Consider the following 26,290-nt stretch of genomic DNA (forward strand, 5'->3'; position numbering starts at 1 on the left):
ATGGAAAGCGGGTACCTTGTCGCTCATAAGGTGATCGAAACCTAAATCAACGACGACTTTTCCGCTGAAGATAACCTTTGGCCTTTTTTTCCGCTGGTCTCTTTGGGCATCGTCCTCATCGAGTTCGCCTGCAGCACGTTTTTCGGCCCTGATACGTTTTTTCTCCTTCTTTGCCTCCTTTTCTTTTGCGCGACGCTGGACCTTGAGCTCGGCAAATCTCAAAGCGCGGGCGGCCTTTTTCTGAGCAGATTTTGAAAGGGGAGGATCCATGATCGAGTGACCAGTGACCGGCGACAAGCGATCAAAACATTCCTCATCTGTGAACCGGTCAGGGCCCGGTACGGCATTTGCCGAGCCCCGAGAGCGGTGTTTTCTCGACCTCGCCTTTCTGTGCTCATGCCTTCTCTTCTTTGCCTCCCCTAGATCCCTGCCCTTCCTCTTAACCTTCTGTCCTCGCTCTTTCTCCCGTCGCTTCCCCCACCATGTCTGCCATCCCAGCCCTTCGCTTCCTCACAATTCCTGCACTCTCCAAGCACTCCGCAACCGTCATCTTTATCCACGTAAATCTCTTCCTTTTCCATCTTCTCGTCCTAACATGTCCCCTAGGGGCTTGGTGATACAGGCCATGGTTGGCAACCGGTTGCAGACATGATTCGAAAGGACCCCGCTCTAGCCCACGTCAAATGGATCTTGCCTCATTCGTAAGCAGTACCGTCATCTATATATCATAATCTACTGACACCACATGCTGTGAACCCTCCCTTCACCGGCATCGATTTTTCTAGTCCCACTCGACCCGTCACAGCTAATCTGGGCATGGAGATGCCATCATGGTATGATCACTGATTGATGCACCATCAGTTACATGACGACACATATAGGTTCGATATATACTCCTTCGGCTTCCAAACAACGGAAGACGAAAAGGGCATGATAGAATCCAAAAAACTTATAGAACAAGTCGTTACGGATGAAGTCAACTCTGGCACTCCATCCGAGCGTATTTTCCTCGGCGGCTTCAGCCAAGGAGGTACTATGTCTCTTCTGGTGGGACTGACAGGTGAACGCAAGTTTGCCGCCCTTGCTATACTTAGCAGTTGGCTGCCTCTCCGAAAAAAATTCAAGACTGTATGTCACCGTCGCTTGATTGTCTACGCGGTATTTATCTCAACCCACCTGCAGATGGTAGCACCACATGCTTCCTCGACGGCCATATTTTGGGGCTATGGAAGTGACGATAGTCTGATCGGAGCAGACTTGACCAAGCAGTCTTTGGAAGTCCTCGAATCATCTGGGATTCCTCGCGCCCAGGAACCAGGAGTTCCAGGGTTAGCAGTGCAGCGATATGAACGTATGGGACATGAAACGAATCTCAAAGAGTTGGACGACTTGAAACAATTTATTAAGAAATGGATCCCCGATAACGCTTGAAGTGCTATCAATCATCTCTTGGTTTTCTGTGCTACTGCGCTAGAAATAAATTTCTCAGGGCTTCTTTGATGGTATCGTAGCTAATCTCACCCCGGTTCCTCATTGCAACTGCTTCAAACAGCTGTTTGCTGTTCTATATCCTTCTATATCATAATGAAATTCGAAATTTCTTTGGCTCCTGAATTGCTACTGTCGATCTCTGTCGATTCACGGTTTTTCTTATCTCGCATCAATATGAATCGGATGATCATTGATTTCCTCGTAAATTCTGTTCAAGATCGGGCGGGTCCTCTCTACTAAGTATAGACTTTTAAGTCGTCCGTGCGAGGATTGCATGAGTGCTGTATAAATATGTATTTTTGGCGACGTCCGAGATTGCTGGTATGCGGGAAGATTGTTCTTTTATTAGAAGTCTACGTCGCAGAATCTTATACTGTTCCCCAGAGATAGGCCAAATAACTGATAAAATTTTGTCTGGACTCTGGAGATCTAGGGGTATTTTTCTGGGGATTCGGTTGCGATAAGACCAACACTATATATGTTTACTTGGAAATGGAAGGTAGAAGAGCAAGGTTATGAGTAATAAATGTCGGCAGTGTACCAGAGGATTGTCAAAAGTATTCACCACAAGTTCACCATGTACTGTAGAGATCTGAGATACTTGTCCAACAAGAGACGTAAGGAATCTCTTTATCACGGCGGATGGGTTAATGAAATTGGTTATGTAATTTTCGAGACACATTCCTGCTATTAATCACAAGTACGGTCATAGCTTCATCTATATTCTACTTGTTTTCAAATAAACATCCATGTACAAGGCAACTTTCATAATTGAGTGCATCCTAACACGCTACGAGAGGAAGGCTGACATGGGAATGGGCCGTGCACGTGTAGAGCGGCACCAGCCCATGGAAGCTTGGAACGTTTAATTATCTCACGGCATCGACTCTGGCAACCGGGAGGAGATCTCGGTAACGGCAATAGAAGAGGCCAGCAGTGCTATTCGTGCGTAACCTGCTCGAGCCGGTTTGTGTATCCCTCCAATTCATTCTATTCGACGACTGAAAAGAGGCATATTTTCATAGGGAACCTATTTCACGTAACACTGGGTTTGTACATCCACCACACGTGGTGATCGTACGAGGTTTACCTTATCTCGCTCTCAGGAGGCTCTTTGAGTCTTTTTCTTTTGTTGTCGTCGATTCGTTAATACTCCCGCCTCGGTCGTCCTTTCCTTGAAGGAGTTGTACGGAAGGGATGTTGCGAAGTGATCAGGATACATCGTCATCTCCTTCGACTAAGAGTAAACACCCTGGAGTCCCACCACCTCCATACAGGGAATTCGCAACGGAACCAGGACCGTCATCACCTGCGCCGGCTTTGAACGTTACAACGCAGTTTATGCAGCCGCCACAGATACCAAGTCAAATACCGACGGGAGTTCCTATGGCCATGCCTCCTCATCTACCTACGGGATATGGACCAACGCCTCTGGCAACGAATCAACCGCTTCTGCCGTATGCATATTATGAGTCGAGGGGTTCAGCCGATGCGCGTGCAAGGTTGCGGTTCATTCACGCGTTGGTGTGGGCAATTGCATTGTGGCTGATGTTTGGGTTTATGATAGGGGTTGAGGTGTGGTCTATCGAGAGCTGGGATTTGAAAGGTTGGTTGGGATTGGAGAGGCGAGTTTTTGATTGAAGTTGAGGGTGTTGAAAAGGCACACTTGGGGTTTGACCAACGCTGTTGCTAATAGTGCTGGTGAGTCGACTATGCGTTCCGATTATTCGTTTTGAGGTTGATCGAATTTTATTGACAATGTGGTAATTCTGATCGGTTATACTGAACTGAATCAAGTGAACAATGTCCTCAACAACACTGTATTTTGGGATCATCTAATCTTGTCAAGTTGTTGTTTAATTACTACTTGGTTGTGTTGGAATAATTTGACGTCAAATTAGTAGCGTATATACACAGAGTAATCGGGTTAGAAAAATTGACGATTAAAATGGAGAAATAAGTAAGGCGTTACGGTGACCGCGAACTTACGCTAAGGTGCTCAGCTGAATTTCCCGTCACGAGAGGTTGATGGATTATCTCAATATTTGCCCGAGCACTCGGGCCTGTGGACTCGATGTCACGCTCTTGTTCTTTCCTCATGCCTTGTGCTCTTTCTGGCTTTTACTGTGACCACCACGCTGCACATTTCCCTGCTACATGGCTAGCGCCTGCACTCGGGTGATCCCGCTGGATTCAGTGGCTCATGTCGTCGTCGGAGTGAGGAGCGCGGGCCCTGTGATGAACGCCTCTCGATGGCTTCTGGAATGCAGGGAGCACGTTCTGGACGGTAAGTCGGCGTTGACTGTGTCGAGGGCATGGACGCTGTGAGTGTCGACTCGCTTTTTCGCGGGGTATGCGGGCTGAGCCAATCAGGAGAGTGCCGAGAAGCCGAGCACGTGAGTATGGTGGGGTTTGTTGTTGAATGGTCTGTGCGTGGGAGGGGCGAATGGGGCTGGTTTGGTGGAATGTGATGAGATTTAGATGTGACACTCCAAACTCGGGACCGTCCGTACTTCCTTCATCACATACCCTCTCGATCGTGCATCCCCCGACTCGCCGACTCTCCCCGCTCGTCGTCGCCCGACACCGCTTGCTCATCGTCCTACACGCTGTCCAGCTACCCTGAATCTTTCCCACCCCTAATCCCGCTTTTTACGCGCGTCTGCTATCGTCATCTCTCGCATACCCCCCGCCCCCGCATCACCCTTTGCCCTGAAGCACATTGTCCCCCCCATTCTACTCCGCTTCCCTCGGCCGTTCGTTTCCCGCCTCGGTTAATGTTCTTCGTCCCCCTCTGATTCCAGAGCAACTTTTGACCAACTTTACCCCCACAACTCGTCCACACTGGCTTCCTCCACGAACGCTCATATATCCTCGCTCGAGCTTGGCGAGGGCTTGATCAACAAGTCGCTACTAGATTCCCTCAACGCTCAGACTGACTTTGACGTTCCACATTCGTCTGACTCAGACCGCCCCCTCGCCGCGTCCTACGGATCATCTTCCAACTCTTCATCTGGCTCCCCATCAGTTCCCTTCCATCTAACGCAGCAGTCTTCTACCTCCCACCTTGCTCGACCAGAATCACCGTCAGACAAGTCCAATCCATCTCTGCTTCATCATATGCCGTCTCAGGATAATCCCTACCACATGCACGTCGCCCCCATGCCAGGCATGTTCAATAACAGTACCAATACCAATTTGCATCTGCCCTCTGAAATTTCCGGTGAATATGACTCGCAGAAGCATCCCCATGTCACGACAGGAAAGCTTAATGGCATCCACAACCCTAATTATTCGAGGGAACAGTTCAATAATTTTCCTAATACCAATCGTCCACGTCAATCGCAGACGCTCTTCAACTCCACTACTCCATCGTTCCGGGAACCTGGCAGTTACTTTCCCTCAAATCATAATGATATTTATTCGAGCGGGTTAATGTCCCCAACATCGACCCACATGCAACCTCATGGTCCCGGAAATGCTTATGATGTTGGTCGAACGCAAGGCTTGGGCGGAGGGCATAGAAACTTCTCAGACCACCCCTTTAACAATTCGGTTGGGATGATGCCATCTCATCAAGCTCCCAGTAAACCAAGCTTCTCTCACCCAACTTTCTCGCCTGGCGCTCCCTACATCAATACCATGCATTCTCAAACTCCGTATGGTCCCCATGTCCCCACCAATATCTCTCAACCAACATCCAATCCTACTACCAGCAACACGAATCCTAGCAGCTACGGATCTAACAAAGACAGCAGCAGCAGCCAGGAAGAGATCTCGACGATCTTCGTGGTGGGCTTCCCCGAGGACATGCAGGTCAGTTAATTATATCACTATTGATGGATCACGGTGCTGATCTACTACTTTAGGAGCGAGAGTTTCAGAATATGTTCACCTTTTCTTCCGATTTTGAAGCTGCTACACTCAAGATCCCTAACAAGGAGTATACTGCTTACAATGGTATGGGAGCTGGCCGTAACTTCCAAAACTATAACGGCCATAGTGACCCCTACAACATCATGACCTTGAACTCGGGTGGCGTTATAGTGGATAGCCGAGAAGGAATGTCGTCTTGGCCCGCTTCAGTGCCTGGGGAGGATGGAAGTAGTCATTTCATGCCCGGCGTCGCTCCCCCAAGGAAGCAAATCATTGGCTTTGCAAAGTTTAAGTCTCGCGACGCTGCTATTGAAGCCCGCGATGTTCTCCAGGGACGCAGGATAGACATTGAGAAGGGAGCAATCCTGAAAGCCGAAATGGCGAAGAAGAATCTGCATACGAAACGAGGCGTCGGACCACTCCCTAACAACGCTGTGCCTTCCAATGGCAACAATATTCCCGTCAACAGTGCCCCTCCGCTCAATCACGGTGCCAATATCTCTGGCTCCTCGAACGTGGGTTTGAACTATGGCGTCCTCAACACGTATCCTCCCCCACTTTCGGCTGAGAATTTTGGTATTCCACCAAATGAATCTATCTTCTCACGCGAGAGGGAACCTTTAGCTACCGTTGGCAGGCTGGGACAGTGGAAGGATTCGGCTCAACCAGAGGGTCCAACCCTTGGCAACGTAGGTCTTGGACATATTGCAAGCCCACCACTGCGCGAGCGAGACGAGGACGAACGGCGTCGTGAAGATGTTCTGAACGCTATGGGTTTTGGAATGACTCGTGGACCCCGTGAAAGAGCTGCTGAAGAGGAAAAGCGTAAAGAACGACTTCGAGTTAGCAATGTCGCTGCTTACGATGCGTTTCACTCTGTATCGGTGGCGGCGCCTCCCGGTCTTTCCCGCCAATCCTCCACGATGAATGGTTTGAACGGTGGCAACTCTCTCTATCCTCCCGAATCGGATAGTGGTCCTTCGACGAGCTTAATTTCTAGTCCCTCGTCAAGTTATGGCCAGCAAGGTCATCTTTTACAATCAGGTAACGAAGTCGTTGGCCCATGGGACAGAGTCAATAGGGCAATTCCAGCCCGACCGTCGTCGCGCTCGCAACGTTCATCGTCCCCCATCCCAGCCTTTTCTGCTTCGCCATCCGATATGCAAGATTCCTTGTCTGCGAATCTTCAGACACCCAGAAATGACGACAATCAATCCTCGTTACATTTTGTCTCTTCGGCATCTGATGATACCGGGTCTATGGGTGGAAATGGCATTCGAAGTCCAGAGAGTACTCAATCTGACCTCAGCCGTAAGGTTGATAGCCTTGCTCTGAACACCGCCAATGGTAACATCTCTCCTCAATTACCCTCTCCTGCGTCTGGAGCCAGCTCTGGCAGTACAAGAAACGCAGTAGATCAAAATCCACCGGTACGTTCTGGTTTGTATTGATTGGCTTTCCGGCGGAGATCTGATTATTCCGGGTATAGATTAACACGTTGTATGTTGGTAATTTGCCAACATCTCCACCGCCAATCGGCATGCCCCAAGATCATCTTGAAGAGTCCCTCCGGGAGCTCTTCCGTAACCAGCCGGGCTACCGTCGGCTATGTTTCCGTCAGAAGCACAACGGTCCAATGTGTTTTGTCGAGGTATGTTGAGCAGTCTACACCGACGACTTTGGCTAACGGAATATAGTTTGAGGATGTTGGTTTCGCCGCTCGTGCCATGTCTGATCTCCATGGAAACAATCTCAAGGGCTTGGTTAAGGGGGGTGGTATTCGCCTTTCTTACAGCAAAAATCCTCTTGGAGTGCGTACACCGACCAGCGCGAATAGCAGCGGCCCTGCGCTACAGCAACAGCAGCTACATAATATGCAAGCTGTCCTCAACAGTGAGGTTGATTCGCCTCCGCAGCACCGCACTATCCTACGTCGGGATGAACAAGCTGGAAGTGCTTATAACAGTTTCCATGCGTCGCCCCCTCCTCGTTTCCTCCCCTCTCAACCCGGCGGTGCTGGCTTCTTTGGACCATCCAGTCCAACTGCTTCAGCCGCAGCCAGCTTTATGCGTCCACCGAACGGCAGCCTCAATGCGTTCAGTTACAGCTTGGCCGCAGCAAATGGTGTCGGTGCTCCTTCGATTTCTCCGACACCGTTTTCGCCTTTTGCATCGAAGGATCAGCATGATACGTCTATACCCGATCAGAGCGCAGCCTCTGAAGAAGCATTGCATCCTCAGCAGTAAACTTATTTTTTATCCCAGTTCGCTTGCAAACCCTGTCTGTAGAGGCTATTAAAGCCAGGCAAGGCGCAGGCCCTGTCTTCATCGTCTTTTCTATCGTCGCACCAACCACGCAATTACAAATCGCAATGGCCTGCATAATCTGCACATCGACAAGCATTCCCATCCACAATTTCTCGCAATAAATATATCTATGTACCAGTCTTCAGTTTTCGCTGCTCGTCTATCTTCAGTTCCTTCACCAACCTCAACACTGTCTTGTTTGATATCATCTTCGTTTTTTTGCTTGTACAGACCGTCGATAGTGTCTTCATCACATTCTTACTCATTTCTACTCATTTCTCCCCGCTCCGCTCCCACTTACTCATGGTTCCTGTTCTCTTTCGTCTATCATGTTTGTTTTTTTGTATATCTACTCTGCGGCTCTTTCTTTGCCCTTATGCTTTCCGTAATATTCACAATCAATGCCTTACATCTCATTATTTTGCCTCATCAATTTTGCAACTCTTCCCATCGCAGCATTTCTGAACCCTTTTCTTTCCATTTCGCGTTCCTCACTCTAACTGTTGATATCTAAACAATTTTTTTTATAGTGGAATTTCATTAGTCCCCCGCTTGCTGTTTGTCTTCTACACATGCCATTCCATATCCGCTTCTATGTATAATATGATACGGCCTCGTTTTTAAATGCCATTCGTACGCCTCTTTACGAACCAACTCTTGATACCTTGAAAAAAGAGGATGATTGCGCATAAAGCAGTAGGTTGAATGCATCTATTGAGACTGTGACACAAGTGGTATAATGCGAAGTTTGTGAAATGTGCATGTTTATAAAATAATTGACCTGCTAGTAACGGAGCGCAGTTTCTATCTGTTGTGCAGGGTGATAAAAGAGAACACATAGGTCGAATACAAATTGAACGGGGGAGGAGCAATGTCAGCTGAACTGGTCCGTGCACAGTTGAAAGCAAAAATGGAGGTAAGTAAAAAAAAAACCACAAATAGCAAACAAACAAAGATAAAAAAACCGGAAGAAAAGAACGGAAGAAAAGAATGGATATAAGTTGACTACGAAAGCACAATTTACAATGTCAGATTTGGGAAAGCGAAATGTTAGCCAGTGTCGCCGTCTTTAATGCCAGTCTCTGATGGTGCTGGGGACGGCGAAGGGGAAGGTACTGGAGATTGAGAGGGAGATGGGGAAGATGCCGTTTGTGGTAGGTTCTCGTTGGAGGGAGGATCGACCGCCATGCCCGAAGGTTGAACGCTTGGTGTCGTATTGCTGCTACCGCTGACCAGCGTGCTTCCAAATCCACCGAGTTTAACTTTGATTTTCCTTGGCGGGGTTTCGCCATTTTTTTGTTGATTGCCAGGGCCGCCGACAGAGTCGACCGAGGTAGTCTTGTTTTGTTGGATCGGCGCAAAGACGAACTGTGGTTTCTTAGGCTTCGTTAGCCTAGAAAGCATCTCGTCGTCATCGTCTTCTTCCCCAATGACTCGCCGTCTCTTTCCACCTCTTACTGGAGGTGTTAAAGTCGATGCAGGAGATTGCGGTCTCGGACCAGGAGTTGTCGTTCGCCCACGTAGAATAGTATCAAAGGTCGAGTCCTCGTCGTCTTCATTCTTAACTGGGCGTCCCGGTGGACCACCGGCCAAACCGCCAGTCATTGGTATCGGACTCGGGGCGAGTGTGGAATTTGAATCCACTGCCTTACTATCATGCCCATCGCTTCCATCCTGTTTCGCCTCTGAACCCTCCTCCTCATCTTCACCATAATCCGCTAAGAATTTCATTGCAGGTGATCTGAGAGGAGGTCTACGTCCTCTTGCTGTTATGTCTCCTCGCCGTTTCCGTTTTAGTGGGTTGATGCTTGAATTAGCCGAGAGCAGCTTCCCAGGTGAAAGTGCACTTGAGGGAACAGGAATTAATGATCCCATAGCGCTGGCACGAGCTTGTTGAGATATAGAGGGTAGAACGCCATCGTCTTCGTCATCATCTGCGTTAAAGTAACTTTCTTCCTCTGCCTCAAGAGAACGGGTTTGGTCTGGCCTAGGGCGCGTATCCGTAGGCCTGAAAAGTATACGTCAGCAGTTTTTCGAGTAACCTGATATGTAAAAACGTACTTGTCTGACTCGGACTCCGTCGGTGGTGGTTCATTGTTCATCTCATACCTACGTATGAGCAATTCAAACCTCTGTCCACCCAAAGGCGTTTCCGCTAGCTTCCGCACATCCTCTTCATGTTGTATCATGCAAAACTTAATAAGCTCCTTCATATTATCCTGTACAAACATGATCAGTTTTCATCTCATCTCGGTAGGGGAAACAACGTTCTTACCCGACGCATACTCTCGAAATATTCTTGACATGAACAGCTTAACAGATTATCCCTCCTGGACTCTTGTAGAGTTAGATTGAGGATGGGCTTAATTACATCATGCTTCATGACAAGTCCATGGATGTGAGCATTATTTTGTCTAAGCAGGAGGCGGAATATCCGGAATGAGGCTAGTGTGCCAAGACAAAGAAATGAATTAAAATTTATACGATGGGCGGGAGGAGATAGCGGATGACGTACCATGCCGGAGATACTTATCTTTTGCCCGAAGGAGCGTTGCTACGCGAGACAGTATGTTGTTCGATGACAGTACGTAAAAATTACTCCGGAAGTTATGCTGCTGGATGAAATTATACAGAAGATCGCACAAATAAACATAGCGGTTTGACTGTTCCCTCGTCAGGGCCAGTACATTATCTGATGAAATGGAGGTAAGTGAAAGGGATGAAACACTGGGAAACGAGATAAACCTTTGCAAGATTTCCACTCTTGTAACTCCACCAGAGGCTTAAATAAGATATGCACACACTCCTTATAAAAGTACTCCAAAAACCGTTCTGTGCCACTATCATCCTTCCTTGCAGGCATCTTTGAGGCGCCGATAGCCTACCCAACGCAATCAGCACCATAAGCTTTAAAATTTGAGTTGATTTTCACTCACATGGGCCTCACCGGCACCCGCGGGTGGAATTTCACTGGGTATATCCATCCACACTTTCAAAGCATCCCCTACGAGGCTTTGCACCGCCAGATCCTTACTCCTTGCCATAATCCTACAAACCATCTCCAACAAAGTCTCTGCCTTGTCCGCCCCTCTCTTGCCTGCAGCCCTCTCCTTCTCAATCGCCATGATCTGCTTCAAAACGTGTCCCCTCACCCCATTTAAATCATGGTCCAACAGGGCCGAAAGAATCTCTCCACCGGCTGCAATCATTTGTTTGTCTACCTCTGAAACTTCTGGTGAGTTCATGGCCCATTGAACTGCGAAGAGAATCCCTCTATCAACCAAAACGCGGAACAAGGCCATCCGAGCAGGTAGTTGAACGTTTTTGCCCATGATGCAGAGTTGTTGGATGAGCAGAACAACTTCCCGACGTTGGTTGATTTCAGCTTCAGTTAAATCATCCGGAGGAGCAAAACTGTACGCTCCCGTTCGAGAGTTAGGAGCACCAGTGTTAGACGTTCCCGAAAATCCGTTCAGCGTTAAGGTGCCGTTTAAGAGGAGCCTAGGTGAACCCGTTGGAGAAGAAACTGGGGCAGATGCCGGAGGCGAGACGGAAGGAATGGGTTTGGGTGCGGTGTCAACATCCATGCTATCATCCTCTTTCTTCACGTCCACTACATCATCACCGGAAGCTCCAGTACCAGACCCAGTACCGTCTTCCTGATCTGCGGGTGATAGACTGATAACCACAGGTCCCTGCTGTAACCGCTGGTGCATCTGGTGCATCTGTTGTTGTTGCTGCTGCATCATTTGTAACTGGATTTGATACCGTTGCGCGCCACCTATCAACACGTCTTCATCTACAAATAACCGTACAATTTCCTTCAAAAACATTTGGTCTGATTGTATATGCGTTATGATATCGATTTGGTTGAAGATAATACAAGAATTGAGGACATTGAAAGTTGAATCGTCGAGGGCACGGGCAAGGACGACGTCTTTGAGGAACTGGAGGCGATATGTATGGTGAATTTTTCTTTGAATTACGTCTTCTTGAATGGGAATGGGTTGGCGAAAGCGAGCGGCTTGTTTGAGAAAATCACGATAGTTGGCCTTATGAGTGGGAAAATCAGGATCGTCTGGAAAAAATATGTGAGCATAAGAATATACGCAATGCGAATCACGTACATTCAAGCATGCCGACGACACCATAAAAAATATCGTCTTCCAGTATATGTTCATACAGAGTATGGTCATTAAGCATTACTGGTAGTCGTCAATAAGCCATTTTCGGTATGGGAGCCAAGTTGGCGGGGACATACAAATAGTTTGCATGAGGCTACATAGTGCATGGAGATTCTCCAGGCTCTCCAGGTCTTCGGCAGCACGAAGGACGTCGATCAAAGACTTGATGTATTCCTATTACCCACGCGGAGAAATTTGAAATATAAAAAAACAAGCACGCATCGACCATCAGCATTGTTCTTCCATCGTGAGGTAGACAAAAGATGGAAACGAGTGTATTGAGAACAAGTGATACACGGAGATAGACATGTGTGTTGTGCCGATATACAAGGCACTTGCATTCATGACTCACCTCTTGCTGGATATATTCACAAATTCGTTCCTTCACAGGCTGTGTCCGAGAAAGTGCTTTTATCGCACGTTCTATTTCGCCAATGATACCGAGTTGCGGAGATGGTAAATGTCCCGAGCGGATGATACTCGCAGTGGTGACGGAGCCTTCGGGACCGAGGACAGGCGATGATGGTAAGCCGTTTGTCTCTTCTGTGAGCGAGGATCAGAATCAAGGAAGAATCAAGGATACAGGCGCGTTGACTTGGTACGCACCAGCGTTGTTCATGTGCTGCTGGACCTCCGTTATGAAATTCCAAACTTCAGAGCAACCCTCGGGATCTTGAAAACTTAGCGCATAATCGACGCCGTCGGGTTCTGTCCACACTATGAGTGTATCTAGTACATGAACGCATCAGCGTCTGTTCGAAAAGGGAGCCGAAGAATAAATATCAAAGTTCAAGATACGTGAGGGTGAGGCGATGGAGGAAGTAAGATTAAGAAGAGTTGAGAGTACCTTGTTGCCGTTGATAAACATCGTTTGACCGAATAACAGTCCGCAGAATGACATCGTTGAAGTCTCTTTCGGAGCGGGCAATGAGAAGCGCCTCGCCTGAATCCTCCTGAAACTGACCAAAACAGAAAGCAGTCCCTTGATCAACCCACCGAGAGCCTATTAGCTCGTAGACCTAGACAGTAAATCAGGGTGAGATCCAAGGGTGAGTGAGTGGGTCAGGTATCAGACGGCACACGAACGGTAAACATACCTTGACCCGTTTCATTTGGTCCCCTTCCTGCACCCATTCTCCGACGTCTTCTGTAACTCCAACAGCTTCCTCAATTGCGATAGTTCCTGGAGTGTGTTCCACAAGCTCTATGGCGGTATTTGCACCATTGAGCGAAGGTTCTATGCCCTCGGTTTTGATGACTTGATGCTGTTGTTGATCCATAACAGCAGACGCCGTCTGCTTTTCTTGAGGATTCAAGGAGGCATTTAGTTGTGTGCCAGGATCAAGGAGTGTTGTGGTATCATGAATAGAATTCTGGGGATTCGGAGGCTGTGACAGGTCGCGAGAAGCCGGCGAGGAGACGGTGGGGAGTGGTGAGTGCGGATCGAGGGCGATGTCGGGGGGAGGTGGGGACTGCAGCGGCACTCCGGGATGGTCTTTGTCGTCGTTGCGGGCAGGGATGGAGAGTTTGAGCTGCTGAGCGGCGGGCGAGCTCATTGGGAGGAAGGAGTGCGACGCCCGTGATCAACGAAAAATGAACGTAAACGGCGAGAACACAACCAACGTCACACACCCCACCCCTGTCACGCTCGTCCACAGGCGCCCACACCGCATTTTCATCATATGTAAATTATAGTCCCAAGCTCGCAAATCAAGCCACGAGTCTGGTTTCTCCTACAACCGGCGCATTCAGATCGCGCAAAATGAACTTTTTTGTGCTTCGGCGTCCAGCCGATCGTGCGATCGGAATGCCCCGAATGACGTAAGCATGTGAGGAAAAGTTTGGCTGTTCGGGTTGTGTGCTGCTTTGCACTGACATGTCAAATCCGAAATCGAGGAACGTCCTTGCCATTGCGGCCGCCACCGTGGCCACCGGCGTGCTTGCATATCTAGTCTATTTTGACTACAAGCGCAGAAACGACTCCCAGTTTCGCAAAAAACTTCGTAAGCATACTCCTCACCGCTCGAGTCGCGCTCGCATCTCATGTCCCTTCCCCCCAGGCAAGGAAAAAAAGCGCGTCAATAAGACCGTAGCCGAGGAAAAGTCCCAGTCAGCTGCTAGCGATACTGCTCCTTCGGACACTGAGCTGTTGAGGGAAGCATTGGAACAGGTCAAGTCTGAACATGTCCCGAGCACCTCCGAAGAGAAGGAAACCTATTTCATGACCCAAGTCAGTATGGGCGAGCAGCTCGCCTCCCAGGGTGCGTCTTTATTCGCGCTCTTCTATACCACCTCTCTCACCTTGCATGTTCAGGCCCTTCTCTCCACGTGCCTGCTGCCATTGCATTCTACAAGGCCCTCCGTGTCTACCCCACACCTGTAGAACTCATCATGATTTACCAGAAAACTGTTCCGGAAGCCATCTTCAAGGTCCGCGTCTCTTCTCTTCCCACATTATATATAGTTGCTTACGAGACACTTCCAGCTCATCATCGATTTGACCAATCTGGATGTAAGTACTCCTTCGTCCCCGAAAGTCAAGCCAGCAGCAGAGTCCGACACAACGGAGTCCAATGAGACAAGTCCAACACGGAGTGGACCACCTTCGGAAACATCTTCGCATGAGTGGGATAAGCTCTCTGATCCAGGGCCTACGTTTTAAGCGTCGAACCCTGAGCGAGAGTGGGCTTTGGAAAAGAGGACCTATTCTTGTAAACAAGAGCATAATCTGCTTTACATACAAATCCTCCTCGTCGCTCCCTGCTGCTGCAAACCGCTTCATGTCACCATCGCCTTTTCTTCTCACTTCATATTCTAATATAATCTCTTTTCTTTCCGGTATTTCTCCGCTATCATATTAGGCTGCTGCTCGAATTTCCAGTAAGCATACATGATTTCTCATATATCCGGGTCCTTGGCTCAGTTCAAGAACAGATTACTATAACTGTTTCCCCCCCAAGTCTATGAACGTTGAAATAAAGTCAAATGAGACCGGTCGCAAGATCATGCTTGCCACGAAGGACATTGCAGCGGGCGAAACTATCTACAAAGCGAGTGATCCCTTCAGCTATGCTTCTCCATCACAATTGCTCATTTCTTCCTTAATTAGGAATTCCCCGTAGTAGCAGTCCTTGACGCTGACTTAGAAAGCTCCGGAAAGTACTGCTCGCATTGTTTCCGCGAACTTCAAGATTCCGATTCATCTGCTATCCGACTATCCGAAGATGTCAATTCCCTCGGAAGCTCATATTGTTCCGAAGAATGTTTGAACAACTCCAAAATCCAGTCTACGTCTCTCCTCTTTACACTTGAGTCTCCTTTACCCCCGGAACTGCCCACATCAGAAGACATTGACAACGAAGGAAGAAAAGCCGCTCAGGCAAAATTCGTTGAATACCTTCAAAAAGAAAAGCGAGCCGGACCTCTCTTAGTCGCCCGTTTCATTTCTAGACAGGTCGCAGTTGAAACCGCTAAGTTGGTCAAGAAAGATGCACCGATGCAGAGTAATGATTTCACGACTGCTGATGGAGGGGATTATATGCTTGTGGATCATATGGAAAGATTCAGGTATTTGGAGGTGCAACCGAAGGAAGAAGAATTGCCTTTGATAGCCAATGTGCTTCAAAAGACTCTTCCGGGTCTTGAGCAATTCGTGACGAAAGACAGGTATACCACGCTGGTTGGCAAGATGTTGTACAATGCTATTGGTGTTGGTAGCCGAGATGACAAGGTTGGTAATTGCTGCTTTGCTCGTGATCTGATGTAGACTGATTTTTTTTTTTGAAGCCCGAATCTACAGCTCGTCCGGAAGACCAAGAAAAAACTCGTACTCCTGTGGGTACCCAAAAGCAAGTCGGAGCTGCATTTTACACTCTTTCGTCATATGCCAACCACTCGTGTGCACCGAGCGCTAAATTGACTTTCCCTTCTGGAACCACTGAACTGCATGTTGTGGCCACTAAAGATATCAAAATGGGTGACGAAGTATCGGTAGCCTATGTGGACGTCTCTCCTGCTGAAGGTGAAAGTATAGCTGATGCCAGGAGGCGAAGGCGCGTCGAATTGGCTCGTGGATGGAGGTTTGCCTGTCCTTGTGAGCTGTGTGAAGAGGAAGGTAAAGATTTGACGAAAGAGGAGAAAGGTCATGAAAGTGAAGAGAAAAAAGATGAGAGTAAAGTTGAGTTTGAAGACTTGCAGAGGGGGATGGAACAGCAGGGAGCTGCTGAGAAGTCCGCCGAGGTTGAGTAATCCTTTTCTTTGAACTTTTTATGCGAGTCGGTTGAACTCGGACTTTTTATCGTCTTGATTATCATTCTTTATAGAGACTTGCAATTTTCACGTAATTAGTAATGTGATCATGATTATGGTTCATGAGTACTTTATATTAACAGTGAAGTACCGCTGTACATCGTGCACCGGAATTCATAACTGAAACACGATCGTTCCCCACTGTAGTGAAAGTTTGACAGGCATGGCAGACACAAGGAACCAATAAAACGCCACGACTCGTCTTTGCTAGTGACTGAAGATACTTCCTGTGAAGTTGATTTACACTACACCTATCACAAATAATGTTTAAGTCTAATAATATGGCAAAGAAGACAATTTTTGCCCTCTGAGCAAAGTATGACTTTCCTCTTTAGCAAAATAAGAAAACTCTCAAAAGTCCCTCTGACGATTGACTGATAGTCCTTATTGTTCAGCTGGCTTACCAGCTCTTATAGTACTTGCAACGGAAGAAAGGTTCAAGAGGAGAATCGATGAAGGAGAGAAAGGATACGGTATACAATCAATATAACCAAGTGGTTATCAATAAGAAACCCTCACCGTATCGGTCTTTGCTAGCATTAGCATGATACGGTACTTTATATTGCTCTTCATTGTAGAGTCGCGATTCAGTCCGCGGCAGTGCTGTGCGACTGACGTCTAGACGATCAAGTCGAGGCGGCCGGCGACTTGACCGTCTAGTCGGTGCTAACCTTATGAGGAACGACTCGAGTCTGGGAAAGTCGCGACTAGGCGATCACGCCTACCAATGCTTGAAAAACCTGATATGTCGAGAGGCATGCACAAGCAAAATATGCACCTCAATCGTCACAGGTCAGTAGGAACTAAACCCTAAACAGCGGCCGATTAAACTTCCCGGTTTTGTGCATTACTAAATATGACATGTCTGTATCCAATTATGGAAATCTGATTTTTTTTTTTTTTTTTTTTTGAAAAAAAGACATACAAGCTAATTAACTTGTCCGCAACGCCGCACCTCTTAGAGCAGGATTAATGAACATGGAATAGGCCGCGCCTCCTTGTGGCCTCGTATACTTAATTTATTGCCCACGAAGTGCTTTATTGATACTCGTTAAACCTTGATTTCTGGCTACTCCACAGAATCCTCACTCGGTTCGCGCTAGCATCGATCTTTGGTTCGGACATTGCAGTAATCTAAAGTGGCGGTGACGGAGTGGCCTGCATGCACCATCGAGCCCCGACCCGAAACGCAATTCGCTCACCTAGAAGCGACGCAGATTGTGATGCGAACCATCTTAACCATCCATCACTCCAAAAACGTCAAGATGAAGGGTGTATCGTTCAAGCGTGCAAAAAGTACATATGCGACAGTTATGTACAAAGCGAAACAAAAGTAAAACACCAATAAAGAAACTAGATTAATTAAAGGGCGAGTACGGATAAGCGAAGTAAAAAATGATAAATTCACCACATGAGTTTTCTCGGTACAATGCTATTCAGTCCTGCAAGATTCGTTAAGTATGGTGGTCAATGGAGACGATATGAGGGTAAAACTTGGTATCACTGCAATGCCATATAAGATTACCACCCCCTAGTTGAAGACACATCAACAAGAGAGCGGTCCAACCTTTGACTTCCGGCTCCAGTTGGAACAGTTCAGGCTAAACTGCGCCACATTCCCTCCTCGGGTAATTCTGCTCTGGCTTGTAAGATTTTCAACGCATGCTGCCTAGCTCTTTCGCCAGATTCCATGCTCTGTACAACAAATTTCCTGTCGCTTCGTTCGTCATCCTCTTCCTCATCTTCCTCGGCAACGAAGTCCAGATGTCCGGGGTCAAGTGATCTCGAGCGGTCTCGCGCCGCATACGCAGCTTTCCTGATTGCGGAAGATGTCACTTGTTTGGGGCGCCCAGCTTCCGCCGTAGCCGCGCTTCGCTGATGGTTGGCCTCAACAGTGGACTTGGGCTGATACGATGCCAATGAAAGAGCTTCACGGGGTTTAACCGTGGACACGATATTGACGGGTAAAGATCCAGGGATGCCAAACTGAGCATTATAACGGGACTCAAACTCGTAGTCTAAGAAAATAGAGACGAATAAACATGTGCACTGTTAGAGTATGAAAAGGAATAAATCACCGTCTGAATCACTCCCAGATTCTGAAGTTGGTCCAGGACTGGAATCGCTTGTGTCTCCGCTTGTGTCCTGATCATTTGTTTCTTTCTGCCCGTTCTCCCCATTTACTGCTTTAGACACTTGTTCCGACGGTCGAGGTATTGACAACATGATCTTGTTGGAATAGGTGTCATTACTGGATGTGCGACCGCCCCGCATGTGTGAAGGAGCGGGAAGTGATGTTGGCCGGAGGGCCGAGAACGATGCCGGTAAACCTGCGGCTGGTTGAGGTCTTATTCTCCTTGCCCGGGGAGGTATAACTGGTTGTTCGAGGAGGGGCAACGTAGCCTTTACTCGGTAAATGTCTTCGTCATCTTCATTGTGATCGTCAAGGCGAAAAACCATCTCTACTTAAAGATATTAGCCGGATGGTACGAATGATGGAATTATGACAACAACCTTCCGAGACGGACTTGTTTGCTTTCGCAGGCTTCTTCGCAGCCGAAGACCGGCCATCTTCGACCGGAGGTTCAACATTGAAGTGAACGTGCTTGTTCTTGGTCTTCGAGTCTTTTTTCTCTTTGCCCTTACCTTCTTTCGCGTCGGAGTCGTTGCTCGAATCCATTGATGGATCATTGGTACTGCCATTCACCAGTGGACCCGACGCGCTAGGGAGCCCCATCACTTCATTACGCTCTGCGCCAGTCTTTTGATCCTGATTTTGACCTTTCCGACGTCGGGCCATCTCATCCTCGAGCAAGAAATACTGGAAGCTTGCCGCAGTATTGATAGTATCATCGATATTTCTCTTAAACTGACGGACGCTTGTAGTATCCCGTTCGTTTATGGAGTTTGGCACGAGAGTCGAAGAAACTGTGTTTGTAGTCGACGTCGAGTCTGAAGCACCAGAGCCACGAACGCCCTTGCCGGCCATCGCCTGATGCAGAGTTGAGTCTTGAGTACGAGACGCCGAGAGAGCTGACTGGCGAACTTGGGGTGGCGCAGATCTCGCAGGAGGTGTTACAGAGACAGGAACAAAGTCACGAACAGAAACCGGAGCCTTTTGGACATTATTCCGGAAGTCGTTCGTCCTCGTGGTTGAAGACCAAGGATTGGGAGATTGGTGGGCTTGAGGTTTATCCTGCTGAATCTGATCAAGGCTATTCCTGTATTTGAGCCAGAGCCGTTCAACCTGCGCCTTGAGATTGGTTTCGTTAGCCAGCACCTCCGCGGTTTTTGCTCTAACGATCGCTGCGAGTTCCTCATCTGCAGATTGACGAAGATTCTGAGATTCTTTCTGGGCGAAAGACATGAGATGCAAGAAGGTGGGATGCGATGGAGTAAAGGGAGGAGGTGGGAACAAGGGAGGCAGATGACTGAGATAAGAGGTGACGGTAGGAGTTGAGGTCTCTGACGTCGTTGATTCTGATTTGGGTGATGCCCAGGTTTGCGGAGATGTGGGCGCTAGATTTGAAGGAGGTAGAATGAGCGAATAAAGCTGAGAGTAATCGGAGAGTGATTGAGCTCGTGCAATGGCGTCACCAGTCTAATTGATATGTTGGTAAATTAGTGCCGTGAACTTGGCGGACACACTGAGGCCGTATAGTATGCAACAAGGAATACGCTCGGCATGGGCGAGTTCTATGATGCACGCTCGAAGACTCAGGACATCACGACCGATGACTTACCAGACAGTTTTGGTTCACCTCGACCCATCCACTCGGGCTTTTCATGATCTCTTGTTCCGTCCAATCATCGCTTGGAAGCAGAGGCAAGTCCTTCGCCTCGACTGCTGAGGAAATGGTTTGACGTATCCGGTACACAGGAAGATTGCATGCGAGACACGTTAGAGTTGTGAATCGAGATGATTTAGTTGTCCCAGGTACTGATACACGTCGCGATTTGACTCTGAGAGTTAGTTGTGGATGTGTCTGGTACGTTGAAGTGAGCGCCCCGTCGACATGGCTAGTTATGTGGTACATACAACTTGAATACCGTCATCTCCAACATGTACTTGGGAGAAAGGTGCATCGGCGGAAGAATCCGGAGGCGGGGAGTCCGTCGGCGCTGCAGTGAGGCGCACGTTGAGGCAAATGCAAGCATACATCTGAGACGTGCTGTGGTCAGCGACGGCTGGCGCCATCGGTGATGAGAGGGGAAGGCAAGGACGAAGCACAGCGCTCAGGCTCAGGACGGGGTGTGTTGCGACGGGGGTTTATTCCGATTCGGAAACCGGGCCTGGACAAATGGCATTATTTGTATTGTATTCGGGGGTCAAAGAACAACGCCAGTGGCCACGGACAAGCACGTACTGTTAGCGGGAAGAATGGAGAGAACAATCGGTAGACGAGGAATGGAGACCTGTCTATGGACTACAGCTACGTCGAACATCCGGGCAATTCCCACAGTACCCAACTGTACACATGCACCTACGTATCCCCCATATCATCGGTCCTTTTTCGACTCTGCGGCCCCGGCTACATCAGCATCCGAACCCATCACCTGTCCATATTCGTTCACCCGCTTGGGATCAACTCGGTATATCCATCGCTATCACAGCCATGAGTCACTTCATCCATCCGATATTCACGTCGCCTCTCACCTGATACAAGAAGATGAGAAACACGACGTCGTCCCTGTTGTCATCTGTCGTCAGCGACACCCTACTTGCATTCATTCAGGCATTCAATTCTTACCGGAAACAGGCCAAACGGTGCAAGAAAGGCATTTTGATACAGAACCTATGAATATATCAATATCAAATCAACCACTCCGATGAGCAATCATACGCAAAAAAGTCATCGACTACTGTCGACAACGTCTTGTATATCATTGCCTTCATAGGCATGTGCGCCACACTCTATCACACTCATCAGTACACAAATTCCAAATGGAGAAGAGATAAAGGCAAACCTTGAGTTTGTAATTTATGATCAGCTGAGGGATGAGTTGCGCCTGGGAGAGATGCATCAGTCCATGTGCTTCGTGATAACCCTCGCAAAAACGCACAAAACCGAACATGTACACAAAGGAAGTAAGCGTTGTGATCACAAAACTATACCACCCTTTGTGGGACTCATACACCAAAGAATATCCGGTGTAAATCAATAATGCCGGAATGGCTACGTACGACACGTAGCGGAATGCCAGTCGGTCATACCTGTAATTGCGAATCTTAGGAACAGTCTCGGAATATAAGTGGAGTTTTAAATCACTCACTCCTGGGTCTTCTTCTCGTCTTCACTTAAAACGTGTTTATCTGAAAATTGCTGAGATGAATTAGGCACAACCCAGACTACCTAACCTACCTTTGATATCGAGCTTATACGGCAGGAGCGACCCCGCCGGCGCAGGAACCACCTTGATATCGACAGCTTTCGTAATCTACGGATGCATCAGATAAACCTTCCCAGAGAACAAAACACAGCAGACCTTCCACGCTTCGATGAGAGCACCAACGCCGGAGCCCATGAGGATCATCCAGCTGGTGTTTTCGTTGTTGTCAATCAAGTACAACAGCACCACAACTTGCACGAAAACATTGGTAACAATCTGCCGAAAATGAACCTCTCGTCCCAGGACGTTCATGAAAATACACGTACCGTCCTATGGAATCGAGCGCTCAGTTTTGACTGCCCACAACAGGAGATATTCAAATCACATACCTAATTGAAACCCCCGTCATTTCCTTCTTCTCGCGCCAATGAGAGACGTCCGACTTGAACGCCAGCATTTCGAAACTGATTTGAACGAAATATGCGTACTAATAAGTACCACTCCTAGAGGCGTATGCAGTACTCACACGACATGAAGCGCACTGACGAGGCCAGTGAGACCGAGAAACCAGGGACTGGTCTCAAGCAGCATACGCTTGACCTCATCCAGCTCCGAAGCACCTGCCGCGCCTTGTTGTTTCGCCGCTTCATCGAAGCCAGCGGTCATAGACGTAAACATTTGGAATTTGAAAAAAGACATAGGTTGAAAAGTGATTTCGAGCGGCAGGATGGGTGTTGTTTCGTTGACTTCCACATAATGTGACCGTAGGTGCCAAAACTCATTGACAAAGACAATAGGTTTGTAAAAGCCTTTCTTTCCTGTCTCATCGCGTTCATTCTGAACCAAATGGATATCTACCACGAATATTCAGGAGAAAACATTCTAGAATTCATGGATACGTACGTTCTCTGACAGGCACGGCGACGGTGGTATAAGGGATTTTGACGTTGTCGGATACTAAAGCCAAAGTGATATCCTGCATAATGACCGGTCAGCACCGCTCGATAGCAATTGAGGAGAACAGAACTACTTTATGCCAGTGTGGGGCGATCGAATCTGCCTATAATTAGTTTAGAATGTTGACAAGATGATGACATGGATCGCTTTACTTCAAGAACCTCCGCTTCGTCTTCGTCATCCTGGCTAGAAAGTAGATTCTTTTCTTTTCTGGCTCTCGCCTTGGCAAGATACGGGGTTAAAACTGTGACAGAGACATCAACATTTCTTTCATGATACAAACTACAGCGAAACGAACTCACGTTTACGGATGTGATGGATATCATCGGGGTTAAAATTGGAGTTATTAGGATCCGGGTTTGCTCCATTTCGTGTCAAGAAGACATCTGCCCATAGACTGCCATTCTGGAGTACAAACTAGGAACACAAGCGATCAACGCCTTGGAAAAAGGTGGGATTAAATGCTATAACATACCTCGGGGAATTTGATATCGTAACTCTTGACGCGAGAATCACTGAAGTTCCCGTAGGTAATATTCTCCCAGACAAAATGTGGTAAACCTGCTTCCAAATCCCGGCGGGATGATAGAGTTCCCTTTGAGAAAACATCTCCACGTGGTGACGTGGATAAATAGACATGCATATCGAGGGTCTGGTCGAGGCTCCATGAAGCAAATGCTTCAGTTGGTGGTAATAGCCACGGGTTGGCCTCGGTTTTGATACCGTCGGGGCCTGGGGTATGTATTTTTTGAGTTGGCGCTACATTGGAAGTGGCTGGGCTGCTTGAAAAAAATTTGCCGACTGCCAGGAGTGGTGACAAGTTTGAGAGAGAGTGACAGACAGAGTAGCAGAGTTCACTCACTCAACTGCGACACAGCGTAAGCTAGCACAACTTGCTACGAGGAACATTTCTAGTTAAATACCCGGGATAGTCTATCGAAAGAAGTCATACCTGAATGATTTTGATAGCAGTGTTCCAGGTCCCCCCACCCTCTCCCGCCTGCGTTCCCTGACCTTGCTGAGCTTGTTGCTCAGGCATAGTGTTCGCTGATACAAATGGTGTGAAAGGGCCCCGCTTCTGCTCGACTCCGTCAGGGACACAAAGATATTTCGGACAGTTGATGCCATCACTGCAACTCACAATAAGGGAAACTATCTCCCACGCTATCTCAAAGGTATTGAACCGCTGATATTATCCGTTGGCGTCATTGGCACAGCAGAAGATCATATGGCGCCATGGCCATCAGTAAAGAAGGCTGGTGCTTATAATTATGAGCCTTCAGAGCGCTGTCTGACGAAGCCCACGCTTGTCCTTGCAAATGATCTCGGGCGATGCGGATTGCGCATAAATTTCTAGGCGTAGCGCTCAGTACATTCCCTGACTTCTTAGCTATGAACGCTCGGACCATCTTATGATCGCGATTAGCCGAGCTCTAATCCTTCCTTCTCCGGAAGTTACATCTTTCGACAGTTCAAATTCCCTACGTGGTAAACGGTAACTCGTTGTATTTTTAGGCGCCTCAGCCCAGCTTAACCCAGCTTAACCCTCGGCGCTATAACATCTTCTAAAATTAGTCTTATATATCGCTTCTCTCGCAGTATCACACCTTTCGAGTAGGGTGGGCTAGGGCTTGGGGTGGTAAGAGGACATCAGTCTGTCTCGAGTTTCAATCTGATGTTCCGCTGTCAACCGTCTGATCATGAGTCTCATTTGTATCAGATTACTCCCGGAGACCCGCAGCGCCATTGCAAGGCAAGGATATCACCAAAATTGAAAGCCAAATGTGGCAATTGCGATACTGTTTTGGAACAAAACAACAAGATAGATCGCGCGATCCTTGGCAACACATTAACTGCATCTTCTTTGTTGAGACGTTTCGACACAGCTGTGCTCCTTGCAATAAACAAGGGAAGATAATGCACTCGACAAGAGATTTTGTGATAGCTCGTCGCTTAGCCATGGCGACAAATACTGTTTTTTGATGACAATTTAAAATTCGGAGTGGACAGAGTGGGTGGTCTTTAGATTGGATTTCGTAAACAAAATCATTCAGAGAGTATGCGGCGTCTCTTGAAGCGTATTCATTGTTTATATCATGATGATAAGCAACGTACTCTTCAAGCCAGGCGCAGACGTTGACGTGCTGTTAATTACCTATCCAGAGTGCGTTGGGATTCACTTCCACGTAACATGGATATGGTGCGACTGTACTTTTTTTTCGTAATCAATCGAATGGCTTCGCAACAATTTAATAATGCTGCGTAGTCGCACTCGCGCTATGTCGGCAGGTAACATCGGCATCACGCGGGACGGTCAATTGATGGTGGAAGCTCTGGAAGTTTCCACAGAATATACGCGTGACTTGTATCTCAACCCTTTGCCCTGGCCGGCAAGTGCACGTGACACCGAACCCTCTGCCCAAGCTCCTTTAATTTAGGATGGTTTATTGGACGATCCTGCCCCATCACTCCTCGCTTTCTGTCTCCAGGTCTTATCGCAACCCCTTACCGTGAGTGTCCTCCCCATTGTCATTCTCCTCCTCGTTCTCACTTCTTCTCACTGTTGCAGCCAACCCAACCCAATATCATCAACGTGAGTCTTGCGACGCGTCTGGCCTATTGTTGTCGTGTCTTACCTGTGAATGCAGATGACAACCGAAGTCCGTGAAGATGCCGTCTACCTCGCCAAGCTCGCTGAGCAAGCTGAACGCTATGAAGGTGCGTATCGTTTCACACTGACGCGTTTCTGTCTCACGAGTTGCGCGTTCAGAGATGGTCGAGAACATGAAGCGCGTCGCCTCGTCTGACCAAGAGCTCACTGTTGAAGAGCGTAACCTCCTCTCCGTTGCATACAAGAACGTTATCGGTGCTCGTCGTGCATCATGGCGCATTGTCTCTTCCATTGAACAGAAGGAAGAGACAAAGGGAAATGAAACTCAAGTGCGGATGATCAAGAGTTACCGCGAGAAGATTGAGGGCGAACTCGCTGACATTTGCGAAGACATCCTCGATGTCCTCGACAAGCACCTCATACCTTCTGCCGCCACCGGTGAATCTAAAGTGTTCTATCACAAGATGTTGGTTGCGTTTTTGCTCTGTGAGGGGAAGTCACTGATAATTTCTTTAGGATGGGTGACTACCACCGTTACCTTGCTGAGTTCGCTACCGGCGATAAGCGCAAAGACAGTGCTGACAAGTCGCTCGAAGCCTACAAGGCTGCTTCGGACGTTGCTGTTACCGAACTCCCTCCCACACATCCTATCCGTCTTGGCCTCGCTCTCAACTTCTCCGTCTTCTACTACGAAATACTCAACAGCCCCGATCGTGCTTGCCACCTCGCGAAGCAGGCTTTCGATGACGCTATTGCTGAACTTGATACATTATCAGAAGAAAGCTACAAAGATTCAACGTTGATTATGCAGCTCCTCCGTGATAACCTTACATTATGGACTTCAGATATGCAAGAAGCTGGTGAGTAACACTTGCACACTCGCTTCTGGACTTGAGATTGATTAGAGTCCGCAACAGCAGAGAACAAAGAGACTGAGGCTACTGACGCCCAACCCACTGACGACTAAAGAGTCGAGCATTCTCGAGCTTCGCCCATCGCAAGCGCGATACTGGCGACAACTTTTGTCGCACCACTTTTTCTGCATAGCATCTCATGTCGTAATCACCATATTCGTTATCATTAGTTCCCCTCGCCGGTTCCTTGTATTGTCATTTTCATTTTGAATGGACGGGTTGATTGTCAGCTGTGCAATTTCTGGTCGAAAAGCTCGCTCATAAGAGTGTGGGAAAAATCACCGAGACGTCGACATAAGTTGTATTGCGGTA

The 26,290-nt window shown here is 48.0% G+C and overlaps 8 protein-coding genes across 8 annotated transcripts; 5 read left to right on the forward strand and 3 right to left on the reverse strand.

Moving 5' to 3' along the window:
- Window positions 1–409: 409 nt before the first annotated feature.
- Window positions 410–1,691, forward strand: AGABI2DRAFT_195745 (hypothetical protein). The gene is made up of 5 exons (XM_006456675.1): window positions 410–560; window positions 607–701; window positions 786–833; window positions 882–1,128; window positions 1,183–1,691. Exons 1-5 carry the CDS (start codon window positions 483–485, stop codon window positions 1,429–1,431), a joined length of 717 nt encoding a protein of 238 aa, XP_006456738.1. The 5' UTR covers window positions 410–482; the 3' UTR covers window positions 1,432–1,691.
- Window positions 1,692–2,374: 683 nt separating this feature from the next.
- Window positions 2,375–3,354, forward strand: AGABI2DRAFT_195746 (hypothetical protein). The gene is made up of 3 exons (XM_006456676.1): window positions 2,375–2,457; window positions 2,517–3,192; window positions 3,289–3,354. The coding sequence occupies exon 2, from the start codon at window positions 2,689–2,691 to the stop codon at window positions 3,130–3,132; it is 444 nt and encodes a 147-aa protein (XP_006456739.1). The 5' UTR covers window positions 2,375–2,457; window positions 2,517–2,688; the 3' UTR covers window positions 3,133–3,192; window positions 3,289–3,354.
- A 1,240-nt stretch (window positions 3,355–4,594) lies between these two features.
- AGABI2DRAFT_188573 (hypothetical protein) lies at window positions 4,595–8,004 on the forward strand. Its single transcript, XM_006456677.1, has 5 exons — window positions 4,595–5,307; window positions 5,361–5,828; window positions 5,937–6,797; window positions 6,857–7,018; window positions 7,065–8,004. The coding sequence occupies exons 1-5, from the start codon at window positions 4,612–4,614 to the stop codon at window positions 7,611–7,613; spliced, it is 2,736 nt and encodes a 911-aa protein (XP_006456740.1). The 5' UTR covers window positions 4,595–4,611; the 3' UTR covers window positions 7,614–8,004.
- A 581-nt stretch (window positions 8,005–8,585) lies between these two features.
- AGABI2DRAFT_211827 (hypothetical protein) lies at window positions 8,586–13,309 on the reverse strand. Its single transcript, XM_006456678.1, has 14 exons — window positions 12,955–13,309; window positions 12,705–12,876; window positions 12,464–12,586; window positions 12,210–12,397; window positions 11,935–12,031; window positions 11,801–11,878; window positions 11,363–11,751; window positions 11,185–11,269; window positions 10,610–11,094; window positions 10,419–10,554; window positions 10,189–10,365; window positions 9,949–10,118; window positions 9,783–9,892; window positions 8,586–9,681 (listed from the first exon to the last, which is right to left on the reverse strand). The coding sequence occupies exons 1-14, from the start codon at window positions 13,135–13,137 to the stop codon at window positions 8,724–8,726; spliced, it is 3,351 nt and encodes a 1,116-aa protein (XP_006456741.1). The 5' UTR covers window positions 13,138–13,309; the 3' UTR covers window positions 8,586–8,723.
- A 409-nt stretch (window positions 13,310–13,718) lies between these two features.
- AGABI2DRAFT_195752 (hypothetical protein) lies at window positions 13,719–16,276 on the forward strand. The gene is made up of 8 exons (XM_006456679.1): window positions 13,719–13,860; window positions 13,918–14,118; window positions 14,172–14,287; window positions 14,343–14,369; window positions 14,719–14,737; window positions 14,792–14,907; window positions 14,967–15,587; window positions 15,644–16,276. The coding sequence occupies exons 1-8, from the start codon at window positions 13,734–13,736 to the stop codon at window positions 16,103–16,105; spliced, it is 1,689 nt and encodes a 562-aa protein (XP_006456742.1). The 5' UTR covers window positions 13,719–13,733; the 3' UTR covers window positions 16,106–16,276.
- A 1,217-nt stretch (window positions 16,277–17,493) lies between these two features.
- AGABI2DRAFT_195753 (hypothetical protein) lies at window positions 17,494–20,046 on the reverse strand. Its single transcript, XM_006456680.1, has 5 exons — window positions 19,909–20,046; window positions 19,666–19,766; window positions 18,680–19,608; window positions 18,244–18,627; window positions 17,494–18,183 (listed from the first exon to the last, which is right to left on the reverse strand). The coding sequence occupies exons 1-5, from the start codon at window positions 19,951–19,953 to the stop codon at window positions 17,762–17,764; spliced, it is 1,881 nt and encodes a 626-aa protein (XP_006456743.1). The 5' UTR covers window positions 19,954–20,046; the 3' UTR covers window positions 17,494–17,761.
- A 619-nt stretch (window positions 20,047–20,665) lies between these two features.
- On the reverse strand, window positions 20,666–23,096 carry AGABI2DRAFT_154242 (hypothetical protein; the record flags this gene model as incomplete). Its single annotated transcript, XM_006456681.1, has 16 exons — window positions 20,666–20,770; window positions 20,823–20,856; window positions 20,917–20,961; window positions 21,010–21,080; window positions 21,134–21,175; window positions 21,230–21,380; window positions 21,440–21,479; window positions 21,529–21,604; window positions 21,653–21,772; window positions 21,882–21,960; window positions 22,023–22,350; window positions 22,400–22,472; window positions 22,527–22,556; window positions 22,606–22,697; window positions 22,756–22,870; window positions 22,929–23,096. 16 exons carry the CDS (start codon window positions 23,094–23,096, stop codon window positions 20,666–20,668), a joined length of 1,569 nt encoding a protein of 522 aa, XP_006456744.1.
- Window positions 23,097–24,908: 1,812 nt separating this feature from the next.
- On the forward strand, window positions 24,909–26,175 carry AGABI2DRAFT_195754 (14-3-3 protein). The gene is made up of 5 exons (XM_006456682.1): window positions 24,909–24,963; window positions 25,023–25,171; window positions 25,224–25,530; window positions 25,581–25,924; window positions 25,970–26,175. Exons 2-5 carry the CDS (start codon window positions 25,096–25,098, stop codon window positions 26,029–26,031), a joined length of 789 nt encoding a protein of 262 aa, XP_006456745.1. The 5' UTR covers window positions 24,909–24,963; window positions 25,023–25,095; the 3' UTR covers window positions 26,032–26,175.
- The last annotated feature ends 115 nt before the right edge of the window (window positions 26,176–26,290 follow it).

Source organism: Agaricus bisporus (genome assembly GCF_000300575.1).
Source record: "Agaricus bisporus var. bisporus H97 unplaced genomic scaffold AGABI2scaffold_14, whole genome shotgun sequence".
In the NCBI taxonomy this organism is placed as follows: Eukaryota; Fungi; Basidiomycota; class Agaricomycetes; order Agaricales; family Agaricaceae; genus Agaricus; species Agaricus bisporus.